We start from the raw sequence: 26,065 nt of genomic DNA, 5'->3' as shown, positions 1-26,065 counted from the left end.
ACGCTATGGCAAGTAACAGAGCAGAGGATGAAAGACAAACTACTGCAGCTCAACTCCTAGCACAAGCCATGTACTCACATTCATATATTTGATATCTTGTTCTGTCTTCTTCTCTAGTTCTCCAATTATTTCTCGATGGAACTTTCGAAACTGAAGAAAAATGAAATATTGGAAAAAGATTTTAAAATAGACAGGCTAGAATGATGTGGTGGCCACAAATATTATAATTTTATTATATATAGTGCCTTATTCCAACACATAGTAAGTGTCTTTGTTCCCCTCTTCATTAACCTACTTTGAGGTTTAATCATTCTCTAAATAGCAACTACAAAATATGTTATAGTACAGTATAGTAGAGTGGTGATCAACTTACTTGACAAAGGGAGGGGGCTCAAGTGCAGCCCCTGGCATCACCAAAGGGCATCGCAAGGAATACAGTAAAAGTAATGTTAGAGAAAGGCACCAGTGACTGCATACATGCTGTAAGAGATGGACAGACTGTAGACATGCTATAGTTGGGGACTGGGGACATACTTAAGCCCGGTACACACCATTCGTTTTCTTTTTTTTTTTCAATTCAGCGGGTTGAAAGAGCGAAAAAGTAGAAAAAAAAAAAAACCCTGACAGCTCCAGACGGAGCGGCTTTACTAACAATCCAATGTTAGTATAACCATCTCCCCTGCTGAGATATTGTGTTCTGACAAGGGGACGCCGCCCCCCACCCCTAGAACACTCTGGTCAACTGGAGTCATTGGGAGCCGGTCAGTTGCTGATTTTCCAGCATGCCCGACAGGCTTCTGATGGACCGACTGCCATACACACGGGCCGAATGTCAGACAGTTGTTACTGAACCCGCCGATGTCGTCCGACATTGGGCCCATGTGTGCTAGGCTTTAAGGAGACCATTCACAAGAGACAGAGATTTGTCAAGTAAGTAGACCACCACTGTACTACAGCTGCCCCTACAGCTCCCCTAAAAAAATTACTTGTGTCATTTTCATACTGATATTTTCCTTAGTTATTTGTAAAAATTCATTATAAAAGATGAGGAAAAACATATACAAGTAATGGACAGTACAGAAAAAGTAAGACCGTGTGAAAGAAAAAAACCCAATTTCAAAAACGTTTGTATACAATATTTTTCCTTCCCCTTCCTGAGAAAGCAGCAAAACCCACCTAGGGCACATTGTGAAAATGCCGCATGAGGCTCCTAGGGGCCTAAAAGGTAGAGTACAATAGTACAGATGTAAAACAGGTATACAAATTGCAGTACATGTGATAAAGAACATAGGCTTTGTGTCCACATAGCCTATTATGACCACCAGCTGCGGGAAAACACAAAAACACAAAAATCGCGCTGCGATTTTACCGCATTTTGCGGCCAAGGGGGCAAAACATTCCTATCCTGAACGTGATTCTCCCACATTCAGGAGGAGGAGGTTGGGTGAGGTTGAAGCTCCCCTAATCATAGAAACTCCTAAATGATCCTAAAAGCCTATGTGTACATGGTCAAACAGGCTTTTATTGGAGCTGAGTTTAGGGGGTGTGGAAAAAAAACAAAAAAACAAAACAAAAGCTTCCTAAACTCAAATTTAGCAGCTGTAATGTACATGAAGCCTGCCTTAATGTGTTTTTTATTACTACCATATACCTATAAATAATAAACTTTAAAAATGTACATGTCCTGAAGTACATGCAGGGGATAATAATGTCCAAAGGACTGCGCTATTGCTATGGACTATATTTGTTAAAGAAAGCTTCAGGTAAATGCACAGTTGAGATTCATCTATGTTTACTATTTAACCTACCGGAGGATTTGTATTCTATGCAGGCATTCGTTTCACATATTTTCCATACTGCACAGTCATAAGCGATATGTCAGTCACACGCTTCCTATGTCACCTGTTTATCTCGAGCTTCCTCAGGCAGTACATCAATTCTGTCCAGTGAGCATAGAACAGAAATGCTAAACTAAGAAGCAGCAGTGATCTAAAATATCAGAAGAGGTGTAAGCACCATAAGATTAACTGCAGACCTTTTGCCAGGTAAAGCAGTAAAAATACACGCTACTGTGCAAATGTTTTAGGCAGGTCTGTAAAATTTCGAATGCTTTCAAAAATAATGGTTTAAATCCCAACCACGGCACTACCTGCATGGAGTTGGCATGTTCTCCCTGTGCCGTTTCCTCCCACACTCCAAACACATGCTGGTAGGATAACTGGCTCCTCCTGTCTAAATTGGCCCCAGTATCTGTACTGTATGTATGAATGCAAAATAGGGACCTTAGATTGTAAGCTCCTTGAGGGTAGAGACTGAAATGAATGTACAATATAGGAGCAAAGCACTGCGTAAATTTATGGGGCTATATAAGTACCCGTAATAAATAAAAATAAATAGAAGTGTTCATTTATTTTTATCAATTAATACAATGGAAAGTAAATGAACAATAGAGAAATACGAATCAAATCAATATTTGGTGTGACCTCCCTTTGCCTTCAGTGTAAGCATTTTTTTTGTATTTTTAGCCTTTTGCCTAGAAATCCAGTATAAATAACAGGCATGTCATATTTAAATCATCATTAATAGCAACTTTGTGATTCAGCTTATATGAAATAGCAATCTCTACCATTATCCAGAATGAGCTGGTATGTCTGGAACATACACAGGATATGCTGGTATGAGTTCTTGCAGACCAATTAGCTCATTGACACAAAGCAGAATATTTGTATGTTGCCTATTCACATTCTGAAAATAATTTGACAAAGTGATGTCATTTCCTCAAAAAAAAAAAAAAAAACTGCTCAGACTGGCTTGGGAAAATTAGCTGCCATCACAAAATGCAGGCAGATGTGCGTTACATGCTAGGGCTGGGTCGCTTAGATGTCTAAAACATTTCTTCTACTGTATTCACATTTAGAGATTCTTTTCTTCAACAAATTTCTAAATGCGAATGCAATTTTCCATATGTCTGGGATTCCATTGAAATACCTGATCGGGATGAAATTTTATGGGCTTTCAAACAAAATAGGTTGACTTAATAATGGCAAGAAAGAATGTTCTGGCAACCAATTTTTCTATGAACTATCGAACAAAAATCTAACAATGTATGGACGAGCTTTAACAAAAAAGCTATTTTCATGTTTCTAGAGCTGACAGGGTGTATACAGTGCAGAACTGCACTTTAGTTTTGTCAAAAATTATAGTCCCAAAACTTTTTCAAACTTTGTCATTCACTTAAAAACGTGTCAGAGGGTAACCTGAGCATTTGTAACGGTATTAGGGCCTAGAAATATCATTCCTAAATAATTCTGTCAGAAGTTCTGTTGCTAGCGAAAGAGAAAAGAGAGAGCATCTTTGTCTGGTTCTTGATATCACTTCACATACAGAGCTTTTCAAGATGTTGTCAGGGCCTTGCTTTACAGACATAAATCCTAACTGGTCAATTCATCAAAATAAAAGTATTACGCTTTTGAAAACTTGGGACCCATAGATCTCCTACGATGACCATCTTAACTTGGACTGCTTCTTACGTGCCATTTTCTTGACTGGACGGCCCGTCTCTGTGCTCCGCACTGCACAGGAACCGCTCTGTTCTCCCCTCCTCCTTTCCCAAGCAAACCCTTTCTCCTACCCCCTCCTGTTTCTTTACTGCCCCCCAAGGCCTTTTGGTAGAGGCTTTCTATTCTTGATCTCTCCATTTATGCAGGGCTCTCGTGAACTCTAACCGCTTTCCTACTTTGTACACCTAGTGGAGGCCATTATCTCCAACTGCCTATGTCTACTAGCCTGCCCTCTGTGTTGCTAGCCCTAGGGCTGTTTTCAGCTGGCATCGTTACTGTATGTACCATTCTCTTGATCTGATGGAAATGTTACTATGCATCTGCCTCAGATATTTTTCTTTTTGCTCATGTTCTTTTGTGTATGAGGATTTGTATATCTCTGTTGCAATACTTCAAAATGAAAAAAAATCTTTGTAAAACAAACAAAAAAAGTGTATTTATCCAATCTGGATTATAGAAAGGGTGTAAGTTTTTTTTCTGTTTAAGTTTAGCAAAAGCTAAGGTTACCCTTCAGGAAAAAGGCAGGCCATAACATTGTACATTTTTTTCTTTCAACCAGCATGTTTAACAAATAAAAATGTGCAGATTCCCCCATCCACACATTAGCAGTAGATGGGGGAAATCACTCCCACTGATCTATTGTGTTCTCACGGTGGGAAGCCTTCCCCACCATCAGAACACAATGATCAGTGTTGCTGGCTATAGCCAGCAGCACTTAGTGCTTAGAAAAAAATCCCAACAGGGTGGCTGTACAGAAGTAGAATGTGCCGTGTTCCCCCACCTAATGAGGACACTTTACTTTCTTGCACAACCTGGATGGAGTCCTCTAGGTATCAGTGATACCTGTTCCTTGGTCTTTGGGTGTTGCACCCTAAATTTCTTTATCTGCCTTTCAACAAACAATGTGATATATATATTATGTGAATGTTTGGGCGGTTCAGCAGAATTCTCAAGCTTTGTTTTTAATGAATACAAGGAATGCTCTTTTTTAATGTCACGTGATTGATTTTGAGTGACACATTCCACACCCCTGATGAAGGAGAGAGTCACTCTCTGAAGCGCATCGAGTGGAGGAAGTTACAGCCTTATCGCTATCTCTCGCAGTCAGTCTTTTTATAGCTGTTCGAACCATGTATACACTGTTTTGTAATATTTTTTATTCTATGATGTATGAATAAAATCTATTTTTTAAAATTACTATTTCTATATGCTGTATGATCAAAGTGCATTTAAACTTCCAACATCAGGGGAATTTGTTTTCTTGAATTCAAATGACAGATCAATCAATAAATACGTCTGAATGTAACTGAATTTTTAAAGAAACTAAGCATTTACTATGCAAAATTAAAAAATCAGTACACTCGTCATCAACAGGTTTGTTGTATTTTGCATCAGTATTGGTTTCTATTAGCTAGTGAAAGCATTGCTAAAAAAAAAGTTAATGCAAAGGACACTCCTTCTGTTGTTTAGAAGGTGCAGTATCTTAAATAAGCCTTATGTAACACACACACACTAAATTAATGCATCTATACTTGTATATATAATTTATTGTGCTTTATTATGTATATATTTTAACCACTACTAGGCGGTTTAGCTCCTTCATTTTTTTATTTTACATTAAGGAAAATAGAGCAGGGGCGCTAATATTCTGTGGCATATTAGGGGTCCTTTTTGTTAGGAATGCTGTTAAGTTTTTTATGATATTCAACCTGAAAGGTTTGTTTTGAAGTGTTTTTAGCATCAAAAAATGTAATATTTGCCTTAAAGCCATCATTGAGCCATTGAAGTGGTTTTATTAAAATACTAAATTATATTACAACAATATTAGCAAAATACATACGTTTTCTTCTAGGCCTTCATTTAGCTTTTTGTGTACAGTAGAGATGTCCATCAGGACCAAACCTGTGAACAGAACACATAACATAAGCTATTTTTGAAATGTAATCAATAGACCTATATACAGCGCTTTGCGAAAGTATTCGGCCCCCTTGAACTTTGACCTTTTGCAACATTTCAGGCTTCAAAGATCTAAAACTGTATTTTTTTGTGAAGAATCAACAAGTGGGACACAATCATGAAATGGAACAAATTTATTGGATATTTCAAACTTTTTTAACAAATAAAAAACTGAAAAATTGGGCGTGCAAAATGATTCAGCCCCCTAAAGTTAATACTTTGTAGCGTCACCTTTTGCTGCGATTACAGCTGTAAGTCGCTTGGGGTATGTCTCTATCAGTTTTGTGAAATTTTTGCCTATTCCTCCTTGCAAAACAGCTCGAGCTCAGTGAGGTTGGATGGAGAGCGTTTGTGAACAGCAGTTTTCAGTTCTTTCTACAGATTCTGAATTGGATTCAGGTCTGGACTTTGACTTGGCCATTCTAACACCTGGATATGTTTGTGAACCATTCCATTGTAGATTTTGCTTTATGTTTTGGATCATTGTCTTGTTGGAAGACAAATCTCCATCCCAGTCTCAGGTCTTTTGCAGACTCCATCAGATTTTCTTCCAGAATGGTCCTGTATTTGGCTCCATCCATCTTCCCATCAATTTTAAGCATCTTCCCTGTCCCTGCTGAAAAAAAGCAGGCCCAAACCATGATGCTGCCACCACCATGTTTGACAGTGGGGATGGTGTGTTCAGGGTGATGAGCTGTGTTGCTTTTACGCCAAACATAACGTTTTTGTTTTTTCATCTGACCAGAGCACCTTCTTCCACATGTTTGGTGTGTCACCCAGGTGGCTTGTGGCAAACTTTAAACGACAATTTTTTATGGATATCTTTAAGAAATGGCTTTCTTCTTGCCACTCTTCCATAAAGGCCAGATTTGCGCAGTATACGACTGATTGTTGTCCTATGGACAGAGTCTCCAACCTCAGCTGTAGATCTCTGCAGTTCATCCAGAGTGATCATGGGCCTCTTGGCTGCATCTCTGATCAGTCTTCTCCTTGTATCAGCTGAAAGTTTAGAGGGAAGGCCAGGTCTTCATAGATTTGCAGTGGTCTGATACTCCTTCCATTTCAATATTATCGCTTGCACTGTGCTCCTTGGTATGTTTAAAGCTTGGGAAATCTTTTTGTATCCAAATCCAGCTTTAAACTTCTCCACAACAGTATCTCGGACCTGCCTGGTGTGTTCCTTGTTCTTCATGATGCTCTCTGCGCTTTAAACGGACCTCTGAGACTATCACAGTGCAGGTGCATTTATACGGAAACTTGATTACACACAGGTGGATTCTATTTATCATTAGTCATTTAGATCAACATTGGATCATTCAGAGATCCTCACTGAACTTCTGGAGAGAGTTTGCTGCACTGAAAGTAAAGGGGCTGAATAATTTTGCACGCCCAATTTTTCAGTTTTTTATTTGTCAACAAAGTTTGAAATATGCAATAAATTTCGTTCCACTTCATGATTGTGTCCCACTTGTTGTTGATTCTTCACAAAAAATTACAGTTTTATAGCTTTATGTTTGAAGCCTGAAATGTGGCAAAAGGTCGCAAAGTTCAAGGGGGCCGAATACTTTCGAACAAAGTACATATCATTATCATACACAATGAGGTTCATTTACTAAATATTTAGACAGCAAAATATAGTGCAGCTGTGCATGGCAGCCAATCGGCTTCTAACTTCTGGTTTTTCAATTAAGCTTTGACAATAAAACTTGGAAGCTGATTGGTTTCTATACAGAGGTGCACCAGATTTAGCTCTCTCCAATTTTAGTAAAATCAACCAATGTCTTTTGAATGTTCTGCCTGTTCTTTCTAGGAAATTTCACAAAGGTCATGTTTCAGCGAGGTCTGCTGCGATCTGTAAATTATTGTAAATGGCCAGTCAATATCTGCAGTACCTCAAGTGTAAACTGTATAGTAAATGTATGATTCAATAACATCTTAATAAGAGTAATTACTTGGTGAAGCATGTGCAATCCACATTTATTCTGATCACCCTACATCAATACGAGTAAGGTGGTCAGCCTCATGCAATATTAAAAAAAGTTTGTAGTGCCAAAAGTGAATGAACAATAAAATGTGAATACTGTGTTATAAATGGACAACAAAAATAAAGTAAAAAAAAAAGCGTTAGAGAAAAAAATTATAAATAAAAGTCCATTTCTTGAATGAAAATCTGTTCTGAACCCCTTGATAACATCCTTTTGGATGAAGCGCGTCGGAGAGGAGACACTAGTGCTGACGTCAGGCCTCTGTCCGATACCGGGTAGGTAGTGGCACCCATTGTCCTATGGTTTTAGGATTCACTTTATTTTGGCTTTTAACATACACATCCACTAAATACACTATGGAGACCTCATCTGGCTCCCGGTGAGCTTTATTTACCACAGCTTTATCTGGATGGTGAGCGTTGCTTAACAGCCTTCCCCACAACAGATGGCTGATCTACACTGAGTGCGTGTTTGCTGCTGTAACAGCAAACAGTTTTTCCCGTGAGTGTCCATTTCACAGGGGTGCAGCGGATGGATCTGGAGCACAGTACTGGATCACTTGACTTTTCAAGTCACCACAAATTTTTTGTGCACATCTGTGCACTGAACTATGTACTTTCACCAATAAGTTTATGATGCTGATCCTATAATGGGACTGTGCATTTAAATCTATATTTTTCACTATATTGGTTCTTTGTTGTCAATTTATAACACTGTATTCACATTTTATTGTTATTCATTCACTTTTGGTCCTAAACACTTTTTCTTAAGGTTAATACGTTTGGTATATTACTTATCTGTGCTAGCAACCTCACCACAGCGCAGAGATGCACCTTTTTTATAGCCTCGTACAATAGAACATATATGTGACGGTACTCACCGTCACTGGGAATGAAAGACAGACAATATATGTGGGGCCCTTGGAGTAATGTTAGCTTGGATTCAAGTCCATGTTTCCCCAAGACAGAAAGACTCATAGCAGATGCTAATATCAGCTCACCCACCTGTCTTCCACACCTCGTTTGAATATGCTGATATACTCACCTGGTATCTACAGTGGGTTCTGTGTTTACACTTATGGTATGGGGATTGTACTTCAATGTCAGAAACAGACAGTGTCACTGGTGGTCTCTTCCTATTATCTGTGTATTAAGGTGTGATCTGTATTCTGTTAAGCCTGTCTGTCCCATTGTTAGTCATTAATGAACTCACATATTTTCTTTCCAGATAGCTAGATAATTAGTTCAGGTTAATTCTATTTCTGTATACAATTTCATCTGCATATGATAATGTAATCAGGCAACCCCTGACATGATGGGGTAATCTGATCAGGAGGAGGATGTCCATGCTGTATATAATCTGTGTGAGTTGCTCAAATGTTAGGTTCACTAACTTGTATAAGCTAAGTTGTTAGCTTTGTATGGGGATGGCTAGGATATTTGATATCTATGTTCAAGACTGGGAGGAAGCGGTATACTGACAGAGGTCCACAAGCACAGTGTGGGTTGCGGTTCCGTTACAATATATTTGGAGAGTAGTCAGCAGTGGGATCTCTAGCGTTACGTTTAAAATGAATATCCTGACAAAACTTTTTTTTTAGTTTTCAGTAGAGTGGTGAAGGATTAGAACTCCTGCGCTAGGCCCTGACAATTGGGGCATTGGACACAATGCTCCTAGTATTATTTCTCCCCACATAAGGGTTCTTATTCTTTGGGTTTATTTGGGTTTTGTGGCCAGTAGTCAAATCATGCTTACAGACTTTCACTTTTACATCCCAACATTGACTATATCAGCTTGTTAGCAGAGATAACAAATCGACTCTCGGCTGATCTATAATAAGAAATGGATGCTCTGCATACCATTTGCAGACCACATGCGATTTTTGTTTATTTTTATTTGTTCTTTTACTTCACATGATGAAAGGGAAAGGTGTGACCTTGCTGTGCCAAACGATCAGGAAGCAAAGCTGCTCATACTTGCTCAGCTGCTTTTTCTTTTGTTTACCTTATTATGTATTTTTCCATTACAATTCAATTCAAGATGAATATTTAAGAGGCTCCTGGCATGTGTACAGATCTGCACTGCCACAGTGACATCAGATGTTTGCAAAGACTAGTGCAGCTATTTACTAGGTGGAGTTCATGCTTTGCAAAAGCTTAAATTAGAGTATATACACTGCCTGTATATAGAGTAGGTATGCTTGTCTGTTTTCCTACTTAATTTAAAAAAAATCTCTCTTCACACAAACACACACGGGAAACTATATCTATTTGATTCCCTTGCAGCTTTTGTAAGTTTGCACACTTAGAAATTAAGGGGTTAAGGGTCTATAGCAGTGATGGCGAACCTTGGCACCCCAGATGTTTTGGAACGACATTTCCCATGATGCTCATGCACAAAATACGCCTATGATAAAACTTATAGGAGCAGTGATGGTGAACTTGGCACCTTAGATCAGTGGTCCTCAACTCCGGTCCTCAGGGCCCACTAACAGGCCAGATTTTAAGTATTACCTTGGGGAGATGCAGACTAGAGTACTGCAATCACTGAGCAGCAAATTATATCACCTGGGATGTATTTCAGTTATCTTGCAAACCTGGCCTGTTAGTGGGCCCTGTAGGCCAGGGTTGAGGACCACTGCCCTAGATGATTTGGAACTACATTCCCCATGATGTTCCAAAACATCTGGGGTGCCAATTTCGCCATCACTGCTCTAAAGTTTTTATTCTTAGGTGCATTTTAAATGATAGAAGCAGAATATTAACCAGAAATCCAGAAAAAACACATGATAAAAGGTTATAAATTGAGTTGTAATTCAGCAAGTAAATCAGTATTTGATCCCCTACCAACAAACAATTCCGGCTCTCACAGACTGGCTACAGTATGTGCTCATGCAAGACAAAGTCTGTTAAAAAAAAAATATTACAGTATGGGCAAGAATTTCAACACACACACATCTGACTTAATTTCCAGTAATGCAATAAAAAGGTATACTACAGTCACCTCCTCCTATCATGGCTGCTAGCACAGAAAAACACAATCTAGTAAGGCCTTATTCACATGGGGCAGTTTAACCACTTGCCGACTGCCGCACGACTATATACGGCGGCAGTCAGCCCCTCACAGACAAAGTGACCTAGGGGTACGTCACTAGCCTGTGAGGCTCTAGGGGGCGAGCGTGCGCCGCCTGAGGCGCGCCCCCGCGCGTGTCACTCGGGTGGAGAGGGAGAAAGGCAGACGGCTAATGTAAACAAAGCCACCTGTCATTCTCCCCTGTGTAAGAACAGAGATCATACGGTCCTGCTATGCAGGATCGTATTTCTCTGTTGTTACACAAACAGCCACATCCCTTCACAGTTAGAAGCACGCCCCTAAGGACACACTTAACCCCTCCCCTTCTCCCAATAAAGTTAACCCCTTCCCTGCCAGTGTCATTTTTACAGTAACAGTGCATATTTTTAGCACCGATTACTGTAGTTATGTCACTGGTACTCCCAAAAGTGTCAAAAATGTCAGTCAAGGGTCCGATCGGTCTGCCGCAATGTCGCAGTCCCGCAAAAATCGCAGATCGCTGCCATTACTCGTTAAAAAAAATAAATAAAAATGACAAAAATCTTTCCCTTAGTTAGTAAACGCAATAACTTGTGCGCAAACCAATCAAAATACGCTTATTGCGATTTTTTTTTACCAAACATATGTAGCAGAAAAATTGGCCTAAAAGGTTAAAAAAAAAATTAAGATTTTTATATTTTTTGGGGAATTTCATATAAAAAATGTGAAAAATATTGTTATTTTTGCAAAATTGTCGCTCTTTTTTTTGTTTATAGCGCATGATCAAAAAAAAAAAAAAAAAAAAAAAAAAAAAAAAAAATCACACAGGTGATCAAATACCACCAAAAGAAAGCTCTGTTTGTGGGAAAAAAAGGACGTAAATTTATTTGGGTACAGCGTCGCACGACCGCGCAATTGTCTGTTAAAGTCACGCAGTGCCAAATCGCAAAATAGGCCCTGGTCAGGAAGGGGGTAAAATATTCCGGGGCTTAAGTGGTTAATGCAAGCCCAGAGCAGGGCCGTGTTTACCGGCATGGGGAGGCACAGAGTTTGCATTGGCAGTCCCATAGCTGTTTGGGATGCAGTGGCTGCATTGAGGTAACATGTCAATGCGGCCCCTCTATTCCAAATGACAGCAATGGGAATTCCCTCACAGGGATGCATGCAACACCTGTGCATCCTCATGCCGGTAAACACTGCCCTGGAATGTGCATGAATCAAAACTTTGTGTTTTTGAGGCCTAAAGCTGATGTAGCACCAAGCTAGGCAAAGTATAGTGGGCCTTAGCTGCCTAACAGCAGGGCCATGATTTTCAGCTGGGCTGTCATGTCTCCCAGGTGTGGTCATTGAGAGGGGAGACCCCCCCCCTTTGGCTCCAAGAGATGGCTCTCATTGGGCAGTGGAGGAAACCCAATCAATGGCACATTCAGGCATGTATCTACCCCAGAAAGGCAGATTCTGCCACACAGGATTCTGGGAGTGGGTATAAGTTTGAGGAGAGCGTATGACGCAGCGTCTTTGGCTTGAAGCAGAGTCCCAGGAGGGAGAGTACGGCTGTCTCTCCTCCTGTCAGCAGGATCGGGTGTCCCGGGCGGCTTGCCTGAGGGGACAGAGTGAGCTGAGCTGCAGAGAGGATCCGGTGTGCCGAGGACCAGCAGAGCAGAGGGGGTCCAGTTTCAGGAAAGTATTCCCAGTTTGTGAGTACTGTAAACTGCCCCTGGGGGTCTGCCTACCAGAGGGGAACACTCCAGTGAAGGTCCAAGGGATCCAGGAGCCAGCTAGCGGTAAAGGGGGTGCCAGAGTTGACCCTGAAGTGTAGAGGGGGTGCCTAGTGAGAGGACCCTGAAGTTCAGAGGGGGTGCCTAGTGAGAGGACCATCAAGTATAGAGGGGGTGCCTAGTGAGAGGACCCTGAATAGTAAAGGGGGTGCCAGCGGTTGGGCCCTGAAGAGTTAAAGTGTACAGCGTGCAGTGTTAAGAGTTGCAGCAGCACAAGCAGTTACAAAAGAGCTACTTCAGTCAGTGAAGGGCTGGAGGGAGCTGTTTACAGGACTTTTCAGCTAACCAGAGTGTCAAGAGTCAAGTTCAAGCACAAGTTCAGCAAGTCAGTATTTTTGAAGCGCCAGCAAGCCTTGGTCGGCATCCAGCCGGCGTCAAGACAGCGTTAACAGGCATTTTTCTGCAAAGTGTCCCAGTTGTACCTAGTTGAGCCAGAGGAGTATCCCACTCATTCCCTTCTCCCATCCCCATTATCAAATAAACAAAACAAACCAAAGATGCCGGAATGGTCATGGTCTCCAATCTCACACTTGGGTATTCAGCTTAAATGGGCTGAAGGTGCCACCAGTAACAATGGCAGACCCAATGCCTGAAAACCTGCTACACTACAAAAATGTAAAAAATCTCTGGACTGTACATGCATGGATGGATATACATCACTCTGAAGGTTATTAGCAGTTCTATACTATTATGTATCTTGCTTGCCTTAACCATAATAGTCCTGTAAAAGAGACCTATATAATTTAATATTCACTAGTAGTTACTAATCTGCTAGGAATAATCAGCTAGCTGGTTTCACAGATAAAATTCGGCTTTTACTGTGTAAAATGGAAATAGTATATGAACTGTTCAATGGGCATTCAAGTACCAGGTTTCTATCCACTATCCAGAATAACCAATCATAATTAAAGTATACTGAAAAAGGACAGTCTAAGTGCCCCATTCATCTAACAAGAATTCATACTGTCAGTCCAATCCTGGTCATTGTTCTCCTGCCAATAAACAATGAATGAGACCCAATAACCGGAAATACAATGCCTTAAGATGTAACCTGAGTAATTCTGCCCTCATGTCAACCCAGTTATCGTCTACATCCAACTATGCGGCTTCTCAAGAACACAGTCTATGTGATAACCTAAACTCTAGTTAAGGAAACTGAGAGCCTCACATTGTCTGGATGTCCACAGAAAATCACCAAAAGTGAGTATCTGATGAAAGAACAATTGTGTGCAGAGAGAACAGGAGCTGGTACAATACAGAGTGTGGAACACTTCAGTACCAGGGAAGCCTCATGTTTATTAAATGTACATACATCCCTTGGTAATAAACATGAAGTGTCTAAAGTAACCTACAGACTATAATCAGATTAAATAGTCAGAAAGGGAATTAAAATCTTTGATCAGATTAACATTTTGAGCAGGGAGTAAAATGTTCCACTGCCTGCCATCCACCTACATGGCTTGAAAGAACTTTTACATGACTGTTAACCATTACAGGTGTTAGGGCACTACCATTTAATACTCCTCAATGCCAACATAAACATATTTTTATTTAGAGATTTAGAGGTCAGTTTCACATTCTAGCCTGTTGCCCCATAAAAATCAGCTACATGTGAACCATCTAATTACCGTGAAAAGAATACAAAACATTTTATGATTCGGTGAGGTGGAGGGGCAAGTGACCCTCTATTATCAACATATTAGTGCCAGAATGGTGGCGCTTACAGTACTCCCCGGGATGAATGAAAATAATAGTTTGAACCAACGCAGCATAACTCAAATAGTTCACCCATTAATAAAGGTAATATACACAGCAAATCTAAAAAAAAATGCTTCAGCTTAAAACCTTCTATTGGATGCAGTGGTCAGCAATTCTCACTGCCCATTATAGTTTTTACGTATGACGTGTGATATTGCTCTACTTAACTAAACCAAGTTTTACTTAGGTATTTGTCCTCACTACTAACCTTGTATTATATGGATAGTTAATCCTGCACCCTCAGTGCACACATAGAGCATTCTAGCTCTTACAATCTATTGAGAAGGCTGGCAGGCAGCTGGTGCCCAGTGTGGCGTACTGGAGATATGATACAGTGAAGGCTTTGAGTCAATATTTGCTAATTGGTGCAACATTAACAGCATTTTGCTTTCGCAAAAGGTCATAGGAACAGTTAACAATGAGCACAATGCACAGATGAGAGACTATGGCCTAAGGTTGGTGTTGCTTAAAAAAAAAAAAAAGCAGGATTAGCTTTATTCCTTGGTGGGCCATCCTCCATCTGTAGAATTTAGAAGGATCTGAGAGAGCTCACGCTTCTGTCATTGTCATACAAGTTCATACACATTCAGACCAATTGTGGGGTGAGAAAGTTAAGCTATGTTTTTGGGTTGAGAGAGTTAAGCAGATCACTTGTAGAATCATCTTCACGGGCCCAAGCAGAAGTTGACCCTAAAGAGCATTGTATGCAGGACCTCAGTGCTGCATAACAGAAGTTAACTCAATCCTCCATAGACCGAGTGAAGGAGTGAGTATAGACATCCTAAAACAGGACGTACATTACTGGCTGGATTACCAGGTGAAAAAGAAAAAGCCCAAGCCACTATTAACACTTGAGTGATTTGAAGTGCATTTCCATGTTATTCTAATGGGCATGTTCACATCTGAGCAATGTGCTGTTCGTCAACACTCAGCAAAAGTATAGGAGTTTCTTTGAATGATCATGCATTCCTGGCCCCAATATTTACACTTTACAACCATTTCCTTCTTCTTGTAACTAGCTTTCTGTTGGTAAAACAAAACTGGTAAGCTTACAGTAGTGCCACTTTAAGAGATGCTATGGTATAGTTGGAACATTGTCTTATTGTATGAGTAGTTGGGGGATGCATGGAAAGGTGACTGGGCTCCTGTAATTCTGTAAACCAGTCTTTTTGGGGATTTTTTTTTTTTTATAGTAGACTGATACAAAGAGGGTTCATACTGAAAAAAAAAACCTTATCAAGTCACATTGGAAGTTTGCCAAGAGACAATGGATATACAGCATACGTATGGAAAATGTTATTTGATCCCCTGAACAAAAACTGACCTTTTTGGGCTGAGCACAAAATACAATTCTTGAAAACACAATCCCACAGGAAAGTAGGATTGTGGTGGAGTCATAATATGGGAATTTTTTTCATTGGCAGGAGTGGAAACTAGAATAAGTACAACAGTCAACATTGAGTCAAAGACAGGGAGACAAAGTCAAAGTCTTGGGTTGGTTTGGAGTGGAGTCAAAGACCGGGAAATTGGAATGTAAAATTTGTCTCAGCGTTTCAGGTGACCCAATACAACCAAAGCTACATTAATGTGGTTTAATGTTGCAAGAAAAACGGTGTCAAGCTCAGACTTCAATCCAGTTGAGAATCTTTGGATAGACTTAGAACTTGCTGTTCATCAGCAACAGTTCCTACTCAACCTCACAGAGCTACCACAATTGTGCCAAGGATAATGAATATAACAGATTGTACTAGATGTGCAAGACTGGTAGACATTCACTACAAAAGGCTTACATCTATAATTGCATCTAAAATATTTCAACCAAGAACTGTTGGTAAGTTCTGATGATGCCAGCGGAAGTCTTTTTTTTAATGCAAGTCCAATGGTAAAATAAGGCCCCTTTCACACAGAGCTGTTCTGGTCCATTCAGCAGGGGATCCATGAACAGATCCTCTGCTGAATCAGAGCTAAACATGACAGGTGTCAGTATTTTTTACATCCGTGTCTATTTATGTCTGCATTTACACAAAGGACATGGACAGACCCATGAAAGCGCTATGAGTGACTGGATGTAAAACTTGTGTCTGTTTACATCAGGCTACCTCCAATACATCAGGTTAAGGGCGCAGCCCTCTTCAGTTTTTTTTTCCCCCCGGATCTGGACGGAGATAGGAGGGTGTAAAACAGTCAAGTTTGTTAGCATCAGCCTGCCCATAGAGCTTCCAATCAGGTCTGCCTGAAAAGCTGACAAGACAAACCTGATTGGGAAGCCCGTGTGCAAGGGCCTCTAATTTGCACATACACAAAAAGGATTCCCTGTCCCTTTCCCACACAGAAAGCTATATACCTTTTATCTATTGATAAAATATATACAGCACACACGCGACTGAAATGGTATACAATTTTTATTTTTACTCCGTCATTGACCCATTGTTCCTTATTTTATGAAAGACCAGAGCTATACAAATTGCCATTTCAGCTGCTTCATCATAAAAGGCTGAAAATGTAAAGGACAGCATGGACCATTATATCTCACAATGACTTGTAATTGCCTAGCAGTATCTTGTTATTTGGTAGCTATGGACACAGAGCACACAAATACACACCCTATGTGAAAGTCAGGAAACTTTCCTGTGATACTTAGGTAATCACTTTACATGATGCCTCCTTCGTCTGAACTTTCAAATGTGTGTTATGTTAAAGCAGGGATTCCCAAGCTCCGGCCCTCCAGCTGTTGTGGAACTACACATCCCATGAGGCATTGTAAAACTCTGACATTCACAGACATAGCTAGGCATGATGGGAATTTTAGTTCCTAAATGGCTGGAGGGCCGTAGTTTGAAGACCCCTGTGTTAAAGATACACCACCCTTAAAATGTACTTCCTACATGAGGTTTATTGCAGAGAAAGGAAATTACCACACAAAATGGCCGATATATAAAATCATCAGTACAACCGCACAGCAGCTTTTAAAAAAAAGTAAAAATCACTGATTTGTTCTACAATAGTGCTTAGTACTTTGCTTGCTTCTGAAACAAGCAAAGCACTATTGGATGATTTTTTTAGTGTACCACTGCCCCTTCTTAGTATAATCAGCACACTACGGATGTGATGTGACCAGTGCTCATGGTCAAGCTGTGCTGTTTCAGGAGTGCAAATTGAAGCTCTGTCTGGCAGGGGTGCATGCATTACAAAAGTGGCCTGTGCATATTTACAAACTTTTTGGCAATCCTTTTGGTTGCTACATGTATATGCTGCGCAATTACAGTGCTTGAAAAAAAGTATTCATATCCCTTGAGATTTTCCACATTTTTTCATGTTATTACTGTAACACCCTCCTAGGTAGGTGCTAGGAAAAGTATGTAGTTGCCCTGTCTGCTTATCAGGGGGGCCTGATTCAGTTAGTGAGGCTGTCATGTGTTTCAAGCTGTAGTCTGTTGAGTCTGGGGAGTCTTCCCACTGTATCCAATGAGGGCTCTTATTGGACAGTGGAGGAAACCTGGCCAATAGCGCACCAGGGCTTATAGCTGTCTCAGTGGGCGGAGTTTGCCACAATGCACCCTGGGATCGGATACAAGCCCGAGGGGAGCATGCGACAGGGGGTCTTTGGCAGGAAGCAGAGTCCCAGGAGGAGGCTGACGGCTGTCTCTCCTCCTGTCAGAGCAAGCAAGGGTGTCCTGTTGGTCGGCCTAGAGGACCGGAGGCTGAGCTTGGCTACAGGAAGGAGTGCTGTGGACCGAGTGGAGCTGCTGGGCAGAAGTTTCCAAGAAAACAGTGTTGCGAGTACTCGAAACTGCCCAGGGGTCTACCTAGGAGAGGGGACCACTCCAGGAGGTCAAAGGGATCCGGGAGCCAGCTAGCCAGTAGTGGTGGCTTAGAAAGGGGGTGCCAGTATTTAAGCCCTGAAGATTAGAGAGAAAGGGGATGCCCTGAAGTGTTTAACAGTGCAGCAGTGTATTCCAGTGGCTACCTCAGCAGGAGTGCTTAGGGGAGCTAGAAGAGGACTTCTTTAGTCAGGAAGCAGTCCCAAGTCAATTCAGCATTAACAGGCATCCGGCCAGCGTTATCCAGCATCAAGTCAGCATTGATAGGCATTCAGCCAGTGTCAAGTCAGCTTCAAACAGCGATATTCAAGTGTCTCCGCCAAATGTGCCTAGTTTAGTTCCAGGAGTATCCCACTCATCCCTTCTCCCATCCAAGTTACCAAATAAATACAAAAAACTCAAAGATACTGGACTGGTCATTGTCTCAGTGCTCACACTTGGAGAACATGCTTAAATGTGCTGTTGCTAGCGGGAACCCAGGGGGGCCCATATACAGAAAAACGGCTGGGAATTGTGCTACACAACCAAAAATGTAAATACATTTTATTGGGATTTTATGTGATAGATTACATGTGATAGAACACACAGTGGCACATAACTGTGAAGTGGAAGGAAAATGATAATTTTTTTACAAATAAAATGTGTGAAAAAAGTGTGGCATGTATTTGTATTCAGCCCCCCTGAGTCAATACTTTGTACAACCACCTTTCCCTGCAATTACAAGCTGCTCTTTATTTTGGGTAAGTCTCTACCAGCTTTGCACATCTAGAGTGAAATTGTTGCCCATTCTTCTTTGCAAAATAGCTCAAGCTCTGTCAGATTGGATGGAGAATGTCTAAACAGCAACTTTCAAATCTTGCCACAGACTCGTTTGGATTTAGCGCTGGACTTTGACTGGGCCATTCTAACATGTGAATATGCTTTGATTTAAACCATTCCATTGTAGCTTTGGCTGTATGTTTAGGGTCCTTGTCCTGCTGGAAGGTGAACCTCCGCCCCAGTCTTTTACAGGTTTTATTCTAAGAATGTCCTGTATTTGGCTCCATCCATTTTCCCATCAACTCTAAGCGCTAAATAAACAATTGTATGAGCGCTCAGGGCTAAATAAACAATTGTATGAACACATGTAAATGTGAATCCATATAAAGAAAATGAAAAAAGTTCATAAGTCCAAAGTGTATACAGAGAAAAAAATAGTGCATACAATTCATATGTGAAGACAAACCGTGTTAAATCCCCACACCAAAGAAAGACAGTGGATGCGTTTACCGGAGGGTATGGACCCAAAATACCTTCTAGTAAATGAGCCATACAAGCTGGTAGTTGATATAATTCCCAAACGGTAGCTGGAACACCCGATGTTGTGAAGAGGTGGCCAGAGCGTCTCATACAGGAACTTGCAGGTCTCTCACAGTGGTACATGGAGGAACAAGCCAGACAAAGCCGGCATAATGTAAAACTGCTAAAACTTTTATTTTTTTTAAAAAAGTCAAAAACACTTACAAGCATCCAGTAAATAATATGAGCAGGGAAATACAGAGGTTGATGGCATTCGTGACAATCCTAAGGCATTTCCTCTAATAAGACATCATGATAGGAAGCTGCCAGTGTTATTTTTTTGCCATGGATAGTGTTTTCCTTTTAGGCCAAAAAGTTCAATTTGGGTTTCATCTGACCAGAGCGCCTTCTTCCGCATGTTTGCTGTGTCCTCCACATGGCTTCTCACAGACTGCAAACGGGACTTCTAATGGCTTTCTTCTTGCCACTTTTCCATAAAAGCCAGATTTGTGGAGTGCACTACTAATAGTTGTCCTGTTGACAGATTCCCCCACCTGAGCTGTGGATCTCTGCAGCTCCTCCAGAGTTACCATGGGCCTCTTGACTGCTTCTCTGAAATCATGCTCTCCTTGCCCAGCCTATCAGTTTAGGTGGATAGCTATGTCTTGGTACGTTTGCAGTTGTGCCATACTCTTTCCATTTTTGGATGATGGATTGAACAGTGCTCCATGAGATGTTCAAAGCTTAGTATATATTTTTTTTATAACCAAACCCTGCTTTAAACTTCTCCACATTATCCCTGACCTGTCTGGTGTGCTTCTTGGCCTTCATGATGCTGTTTGTTTACTACTGTTCTCTAACAAACATTTGAGGGCTTCACAGAACAGCTGTATTTGTACTGAAATTAAATTGCACACAGGTGGACTCCATTTACTAATTAGGTGACTTCTGAAGGCAATTGGTTCCACTAGATTTTAGTTAGGGGTATCAGGGTAAAGGGGGCTGAATACAAATACAAGCCACAGTTTACAGATATTTGTAAAAAATGTTGAAAATCATTTATCATTTCCCTTCCACTTCACAATTATGTACCACTTTGTGTTGGTCTATCACATAAAAGCCCAATAAAATACATTTATGTTTTTGGATGCAACATGACAAAATATGGAAAATTTCAAGGATTATGAATACTTTTTCAAGGCACTGTAGTTGCACCTTACAGCAATGCTTGTTTACTGAAATTTTAATGAAGCAGAATTAAAGATTATATTTAAAAAAAAAAAAAAAAAAAATGTTGCCCCATTTTATTCATACAATTAAAGGCTTGTCTGCAGTTCAGCTTGAATATCTAAATCTGGATTGATTTTAGCATACTTACAGATACAGAGAAAGCCCTGGAAAACAATGTCTGCATAACTATATTTTTATATCAACTGGAAAGAAAAACTATGCGGCAATAAATCTATTCTTTGAAAGCAATAGTATCACCACCATAGTATCACAGGCAATCGTGGGCTTTCCATTGGTTGCAGACTTCAGTAACTATCCAGGCATCATCCCTGGGAGCCTGGCAGCACAGCACAAACATTGCAGTGTGCAAGCGCCAACTCAATAGTGTCACTGCGCAAGCATCAATTCAAATTAGCACAGATAATGCTGCACCTACACAATTGCGAGGTTTATGCTAAGCTGCTGGGCTCCCAGGGATGATAAAAAAAAAAGACAAGTAAATGTCTCCTGCACTGAAATGTGGGTTCTCCCTCAAAACGCATTAGCCCTATCTATATGGACAGTTTAAAGTTCGCTTGTCATCATTGTTAAGGATTTTGATCCTGAGGTCTCTGGATAGCTGAAAGAATTCTTTGGTTTTATGCTTACATACAGCATACCTTTGTGAGTATAATGTACGTTGAGACTTTTAATAATTTCCAATAAATGCTTTATGGTATTGCACTAGGTAGGTGCGCCCTTCTCTTGTTTTTATGCTCCCAGGGATGATGCCAGGGGTTCTTGCAATAGAGAGGTATGGACTGACCCTGGGCTTTCATTAGGGGAAACCAGTGAGTCAAACGATGAGGTACAATATATTTTAAAAATACTGAAGCTGCACCCTGCAATCTGAACGTTACTTGCTCCTGACCTGACCCTCACAGCACTCTGCAATACTTGCTTCTGACCTGTGCTCTTGATGCGTTACTTGCCCCTGACCTGACCTCCACAGCACTCCGCATTACTTGCTCCTGATCTGTCCTCCACAGCACTCTGCATTACTTGCTCCTGATCTGTGCCCTCTGTGAATTCCTTGCTCCTGATCTCTGCTCTCCATGCATTGCTTACTCCTGACCTCAACTCACTCTGCATTACTTGTGACCTGTGCTCTTCCTGCATTACTTTCGACTACTGCAATCTGTTTATTACTTACTACTGAACCCTGCACTCTATACATTATTCACTCTCTACCCATTGCAGCAGTCTCAGGTTTTCTTTAACCATAACTCCCTTGTTCCCCTCTCACTATTATGGCAATTTGGCCACACTCACAAGTTGCAAATAAGTGTGTAGCACACCACATCATTCCTCTGTGCATGCTATGATGCTACATTTTGTCTTTATACTGTGAATGTCTTGCTTCTTGTTCCAAAAGTCTTGGACCAACTAATTCAGGACACATTAAAAATGATCTATTTCTGCTTCATCGGAAATACAGCCATCAATACTGTGAAGGGCAATCAGGCACTGTAAAGTACAATTATCTTGCACAACATATACATGTAACCACTGTTTTACTTACCAAATGATTTGTAATTCTGTACAGCCATATTTGTAATGCATGCACCCTTAAGAGACAGTTCCTCAACTTGCACTGCAAAAACAGCAGCATGGCTTGAACATGAACACTGATCGGTTCACATCCATAGCATGCTGGCAGGTAGGGTGTGTCCAGATTTAATTTTCAAAAGCTGGTAACCCTATTGTGGACCCAAAAAATGTTGTACCCAACTTAAACACAGTTGCATAAAACCTGAAAATCTGTCTGTATCCCATCTGTATATATGTTAAGACGTCACTGGAATGCTGCAGGCACTGTTTGGCTGACTTTTATCCACCCGACTCCTTTACTTACGGTAGTTGAAATTTGTGGAGCTGGGTGTTGTTGGTAGGGCCTCTTACTACTTGCATTTTGCATTGAAAGGCTCAGGTCACTGTTTCAAGTTGATCACTGCTGTATAGGGCAAGTTATTTTTAGGTAACTCAAAAGTTAACACAGACTGCTATAAAAAGTCTGGGCACACCTCCTGTTTTAGGAGAAGAATGGTTAGGCTCTTACACAAAAAATAACTTTAACTACAAACTGGCACATCATGCATGAAACCTAGAAAGACAGGTGCTTGACTAACAAAGGCCTGAATAGGTTGAACAAATGGCTGATACGGCTGGTATTGTGAATGCGGTTCTTGATTATAGACTTATAACAGTGTATTGTAACAGTATATTTTCAGCTGTGTTCTACTAGCTAAATTATTGCTTTTGCTTTATCCATTTTGAAGCTACTATATGTGGTTATGCAAGGGCCCAGCACTTGAAGTGGTTGTAAAGGTAAAAGTTTTTTTTATCTCAATGCATTCTATTGGGGGTGATGAGGGGGTGTTGCCAGAGCAGGTAAGTATGACGTTTATTATTTTCATGAAAAGCAATTTAAAGCCACTTTAAAAGCGCATTCCACTCTATGCCTGCACACTTCCAGCTACTTAAAGGGTATCTCCACTTTCATGGGGGAAAAAATTAGCAAAAAAAAAAAAAAAATAGATAGCATATGCAATTGCAACACAAGTCATTTTGTAATTGGTATTAAAATGACCTTTCCTTTTCGATCTGCAGAACTGTAACTTTCTGTAAAACGCAATGCAATATGACAACCTAGAGGCATTCTGTGCACAGATAGCGCACGTAATGCCCCCTAGAAATGTAATTTCCTGCTTGTGTGATTGGCTTACTCATTTTCCTAGAACTTTGCATTAATATACAAGTGAGATTTTGGGCATTACCTGCAACAAAAATATAATTCTTGATGAGATCTCTCTGAAGGAAAATCATGTCTAAAGGGATGCGGGGCCTGCAATTTTCCCCCTTCGAACCCTGCAAGTGCAGCAGCTAATTGCCAATTAGGAAGTCACTCCCATTCACAATCATTTTGCAAATAGACACAGGTAAACAAAAAGCTATATCTTCAGAATAAAAAAAAAAAAAAAAAAAAAAAGGTAGGAATCTGCAACGTTTAATTTAAAAAAAAAATCCCTTAAATTTGTACATAGATCACCCAAAGGGAAATGTTTTTTTTTTTTTTTTTTTTTCTCAACAAAACTGGAGTTACTCTTTAAAGCTGAATTCTGTGCTACACAAATATTGCATAAATCCAAGAGCCGTGTGTATTTTTGAATATTGGTGTCCTGTGTGTATTTCTTGCAGATTTGTGTAGTAGTCCAGTATGAGACAACTCCTACACTGATATCCCTGTACCAGAGCTTTCTGTAATGCAGGCTGCTCTCCTTGTGCAAGGGGATTCTTGTATTTGTCCCCCTATAGTTTTCTGCAAGGAACACCTGCTGCTACATTTCCAAGGTAATATCTGAATAAATGTGAAATTTACATTAAAATAAAAGGAAAGATGTACTGTGAAACGCATGTAAGTTGCCATTACTTTCTTCTAAAAATGCCAGTATCTTGATGGTCTGACTTAAAGCGTTTGTTAACCAAAAAAAGAAAAACAAATTGAGCCTGTTCCTTTAAAGCATGTTATGCAGCACAGTGCTTGTGCTGTATAATTTGGCCCCTTCTATTACCTAAAAAACCTGGCTGATCCTGCCTGGCAATACCCTCCCCTCTGTAAACTGACCATGGTATATCATGGCTGCTGAGCCCTGACACTGTGGTCAGTTTACGTGCCTCCGTCATCTGCAGCTCTCCTGTCCTCTCTCCCCCCCTCCCTCTCCGCCCGTTTGCTCCTGTGTCATTGCCCACCCCCTTCACTCCCACTACCGTAGTTTAATTTAAGGTTTTATACCATCCCATCGGTTTAATAACCCTGTGCGCCCCTGTGTCTGTTTCATAAAAATAAGCCGTTCTTTACCAGTTTTCAGAGCACCAATCGCATAACCTGCCGGCTCTCACCTCCTATCCTCCCGACTGACGTCAGCGGAGAATCCTCAGCTTCACCCACTATAGCGGTCAGACAGAGAGAGGAGGGAGCCGGCGGGTCACACGAGCGGTGATTGGCGCTCTGGAAACTGGTAAAGAATGACTTATTTTTAGAACACAAAGACACAGGCTTAATAAACAGACAGGATGGGATAAAGTGGATGCCTGGAGCACTGGCAGGGAACCCTGAGAAGAGAAGAGTCGGGGCTGCTCTGTGCAAGACCATTACACAGAACAGGCATGACTTTTTTTTAATCGGAACTTTTACAAATGGTTTAAAGTGGTTAAAAAATCAAATTTTTTTGTTATCTTAATACATTTGTTGCTTCAAGTTAAACACCCCATTACCTGTCCTACTCCCCTGTCCGTAAACACTTACTTGGCTCCATGTCACCCCTCCATCTCCAGCTATAGTACTGATCCTCCCACTTCCTATTTTCACAGAAGCAGTGCAGTGCGTGTCCATAGTCACACACAGCCTGACTCCTTAGGACACATGTACAGATGCCTCCCTAACACCAGGCTCACTTCAAGGGGCATTCAAAGGTGGGAAAACCTGATAGTGCCAGTGGGGGAACTGGCAGAAGAGGAGAAAGGCTACCCCTCTATGCAATATTGTTGCACAGTGACTACTTGCTTATACTTGTAGTGCCGCTCTGTCCCGTTGGTGCTCGGGAATTGGGTGCCGGGATGATACATTACCATCCAGTAGTGTGTAGTATGCTTAGAAAAACCACTAGTCTAGTCTATGCTGTTAACATGTGAGATGGCCTCAGACCTACACCACTCCACAAGCCAGGCCCTCTGACACCCACCTGGGGCTTAGTCATAGAGGTCTCTTACTAAGCCCCTGTGGGTGTCCGAGGGTGTGACTTGTGAAATGGTGTAAGGCTGATGGCTATCTCATACATGTTAACAGACTGGAATGGGAGAGCAGCGATTTTTCTAAGCATTGTTACACAGAGTAGTTAAGTATGATCTCATTTTTATTTAACCCAAAAAATGTTTTACTCCTTTAGCATAAATTCAAGTCAGAAAGCATGCCTGATAAGCATTCCTATCCCAAGTCAGTGACAAAGTATTGAAGGTAATGGATTAGTAACCCAACTAGGCAACTAACATTTTCAGAAAGGGAGGTTATCAGTGGCTATCTACATATCTCTCTAAGAGAAGGTTCCCTTCTATGCAAGTACTGCAAAAAAAAATCCCAAATATGTGCTCTCTGAAAACATAACATACTTCCACCACAGAGCTACAGTTATTGGAATGTTCACCGTTACTCTGCTTTGCTCCATAGTTTCACATTTAATAATACACGTCACTAACACGGATTTGTGTGCAATTCCACATAATCTGAAAATAATTTAAAAATGGGAGAAATGCATTATTACAGATAAAACGTATCCAGAGAACAATCAAAGCTCTGCTTAACAAGAGTTTGCCCTTCATCCTTATTGAGCACAGTTTCAGTGTGCAAGAAAATTAAATTGTGTTTTCACGCTTAGGTAGCCTTGAGGACAGGTTAACTGTAAGTTATCACTGTTCCACTTAGAAGAAGCCTTCCTTTTTATCTAAGCTTAGTCCAAAAACTAAAAGATAAAAAAGATAATATCAAGTCTTATACAAGACTACTATAAAGAATTTGATTTCTTCAGCAAGATGCAAATCAAAATCTAGCATTT

At 40.7% G+C, this 26,065-nt stretch overlaps 1 protein-coding gene across 1 annotated transcript in view; it reads right to left on the bottom strand.

Moving 5' to 3' along the window:
* BAIAP2L1 (BAR/IMD domain containing adaptor protein 2 like 1) overlaps positions 1–26,065 on the bottom strand; it is a 191,229-nt gene that overhangs the window by 33,588 nt on the left and 131,576 nt on the right. The window contains exons 4-5 of the mRNA XM_082262453.1: positions 5,401–5,462; positions 79–150 (exon numbers count right to left, since the gene is read on the bottom strand). Of these exons, the coding sequence (XP_082118579.1) occupies positions 79–150; positions 5,401–5,462 (134 nt within the window). The remainder of the gene's footprint in view (positions 1–78; positions 151–5,400; positions 5,463–26,065) is intronic.

This window comes from Pelophylax lessonae (genome assembly GCF_965119305.1).
Source record: "Pelophylax lessonae genome assembly, chromosome: 6".
NCBI classification, from domain to species: Eukaryota; Metazoa; Chordata; class Amphibia; order Anura; family Ranidae; genus Pelophylax; species Pelophylax lessonae.
Note: the sequence above shows the minus strand (reverse complement) of the source record. Positions and strands in the feature narration are given on the sequence as shown.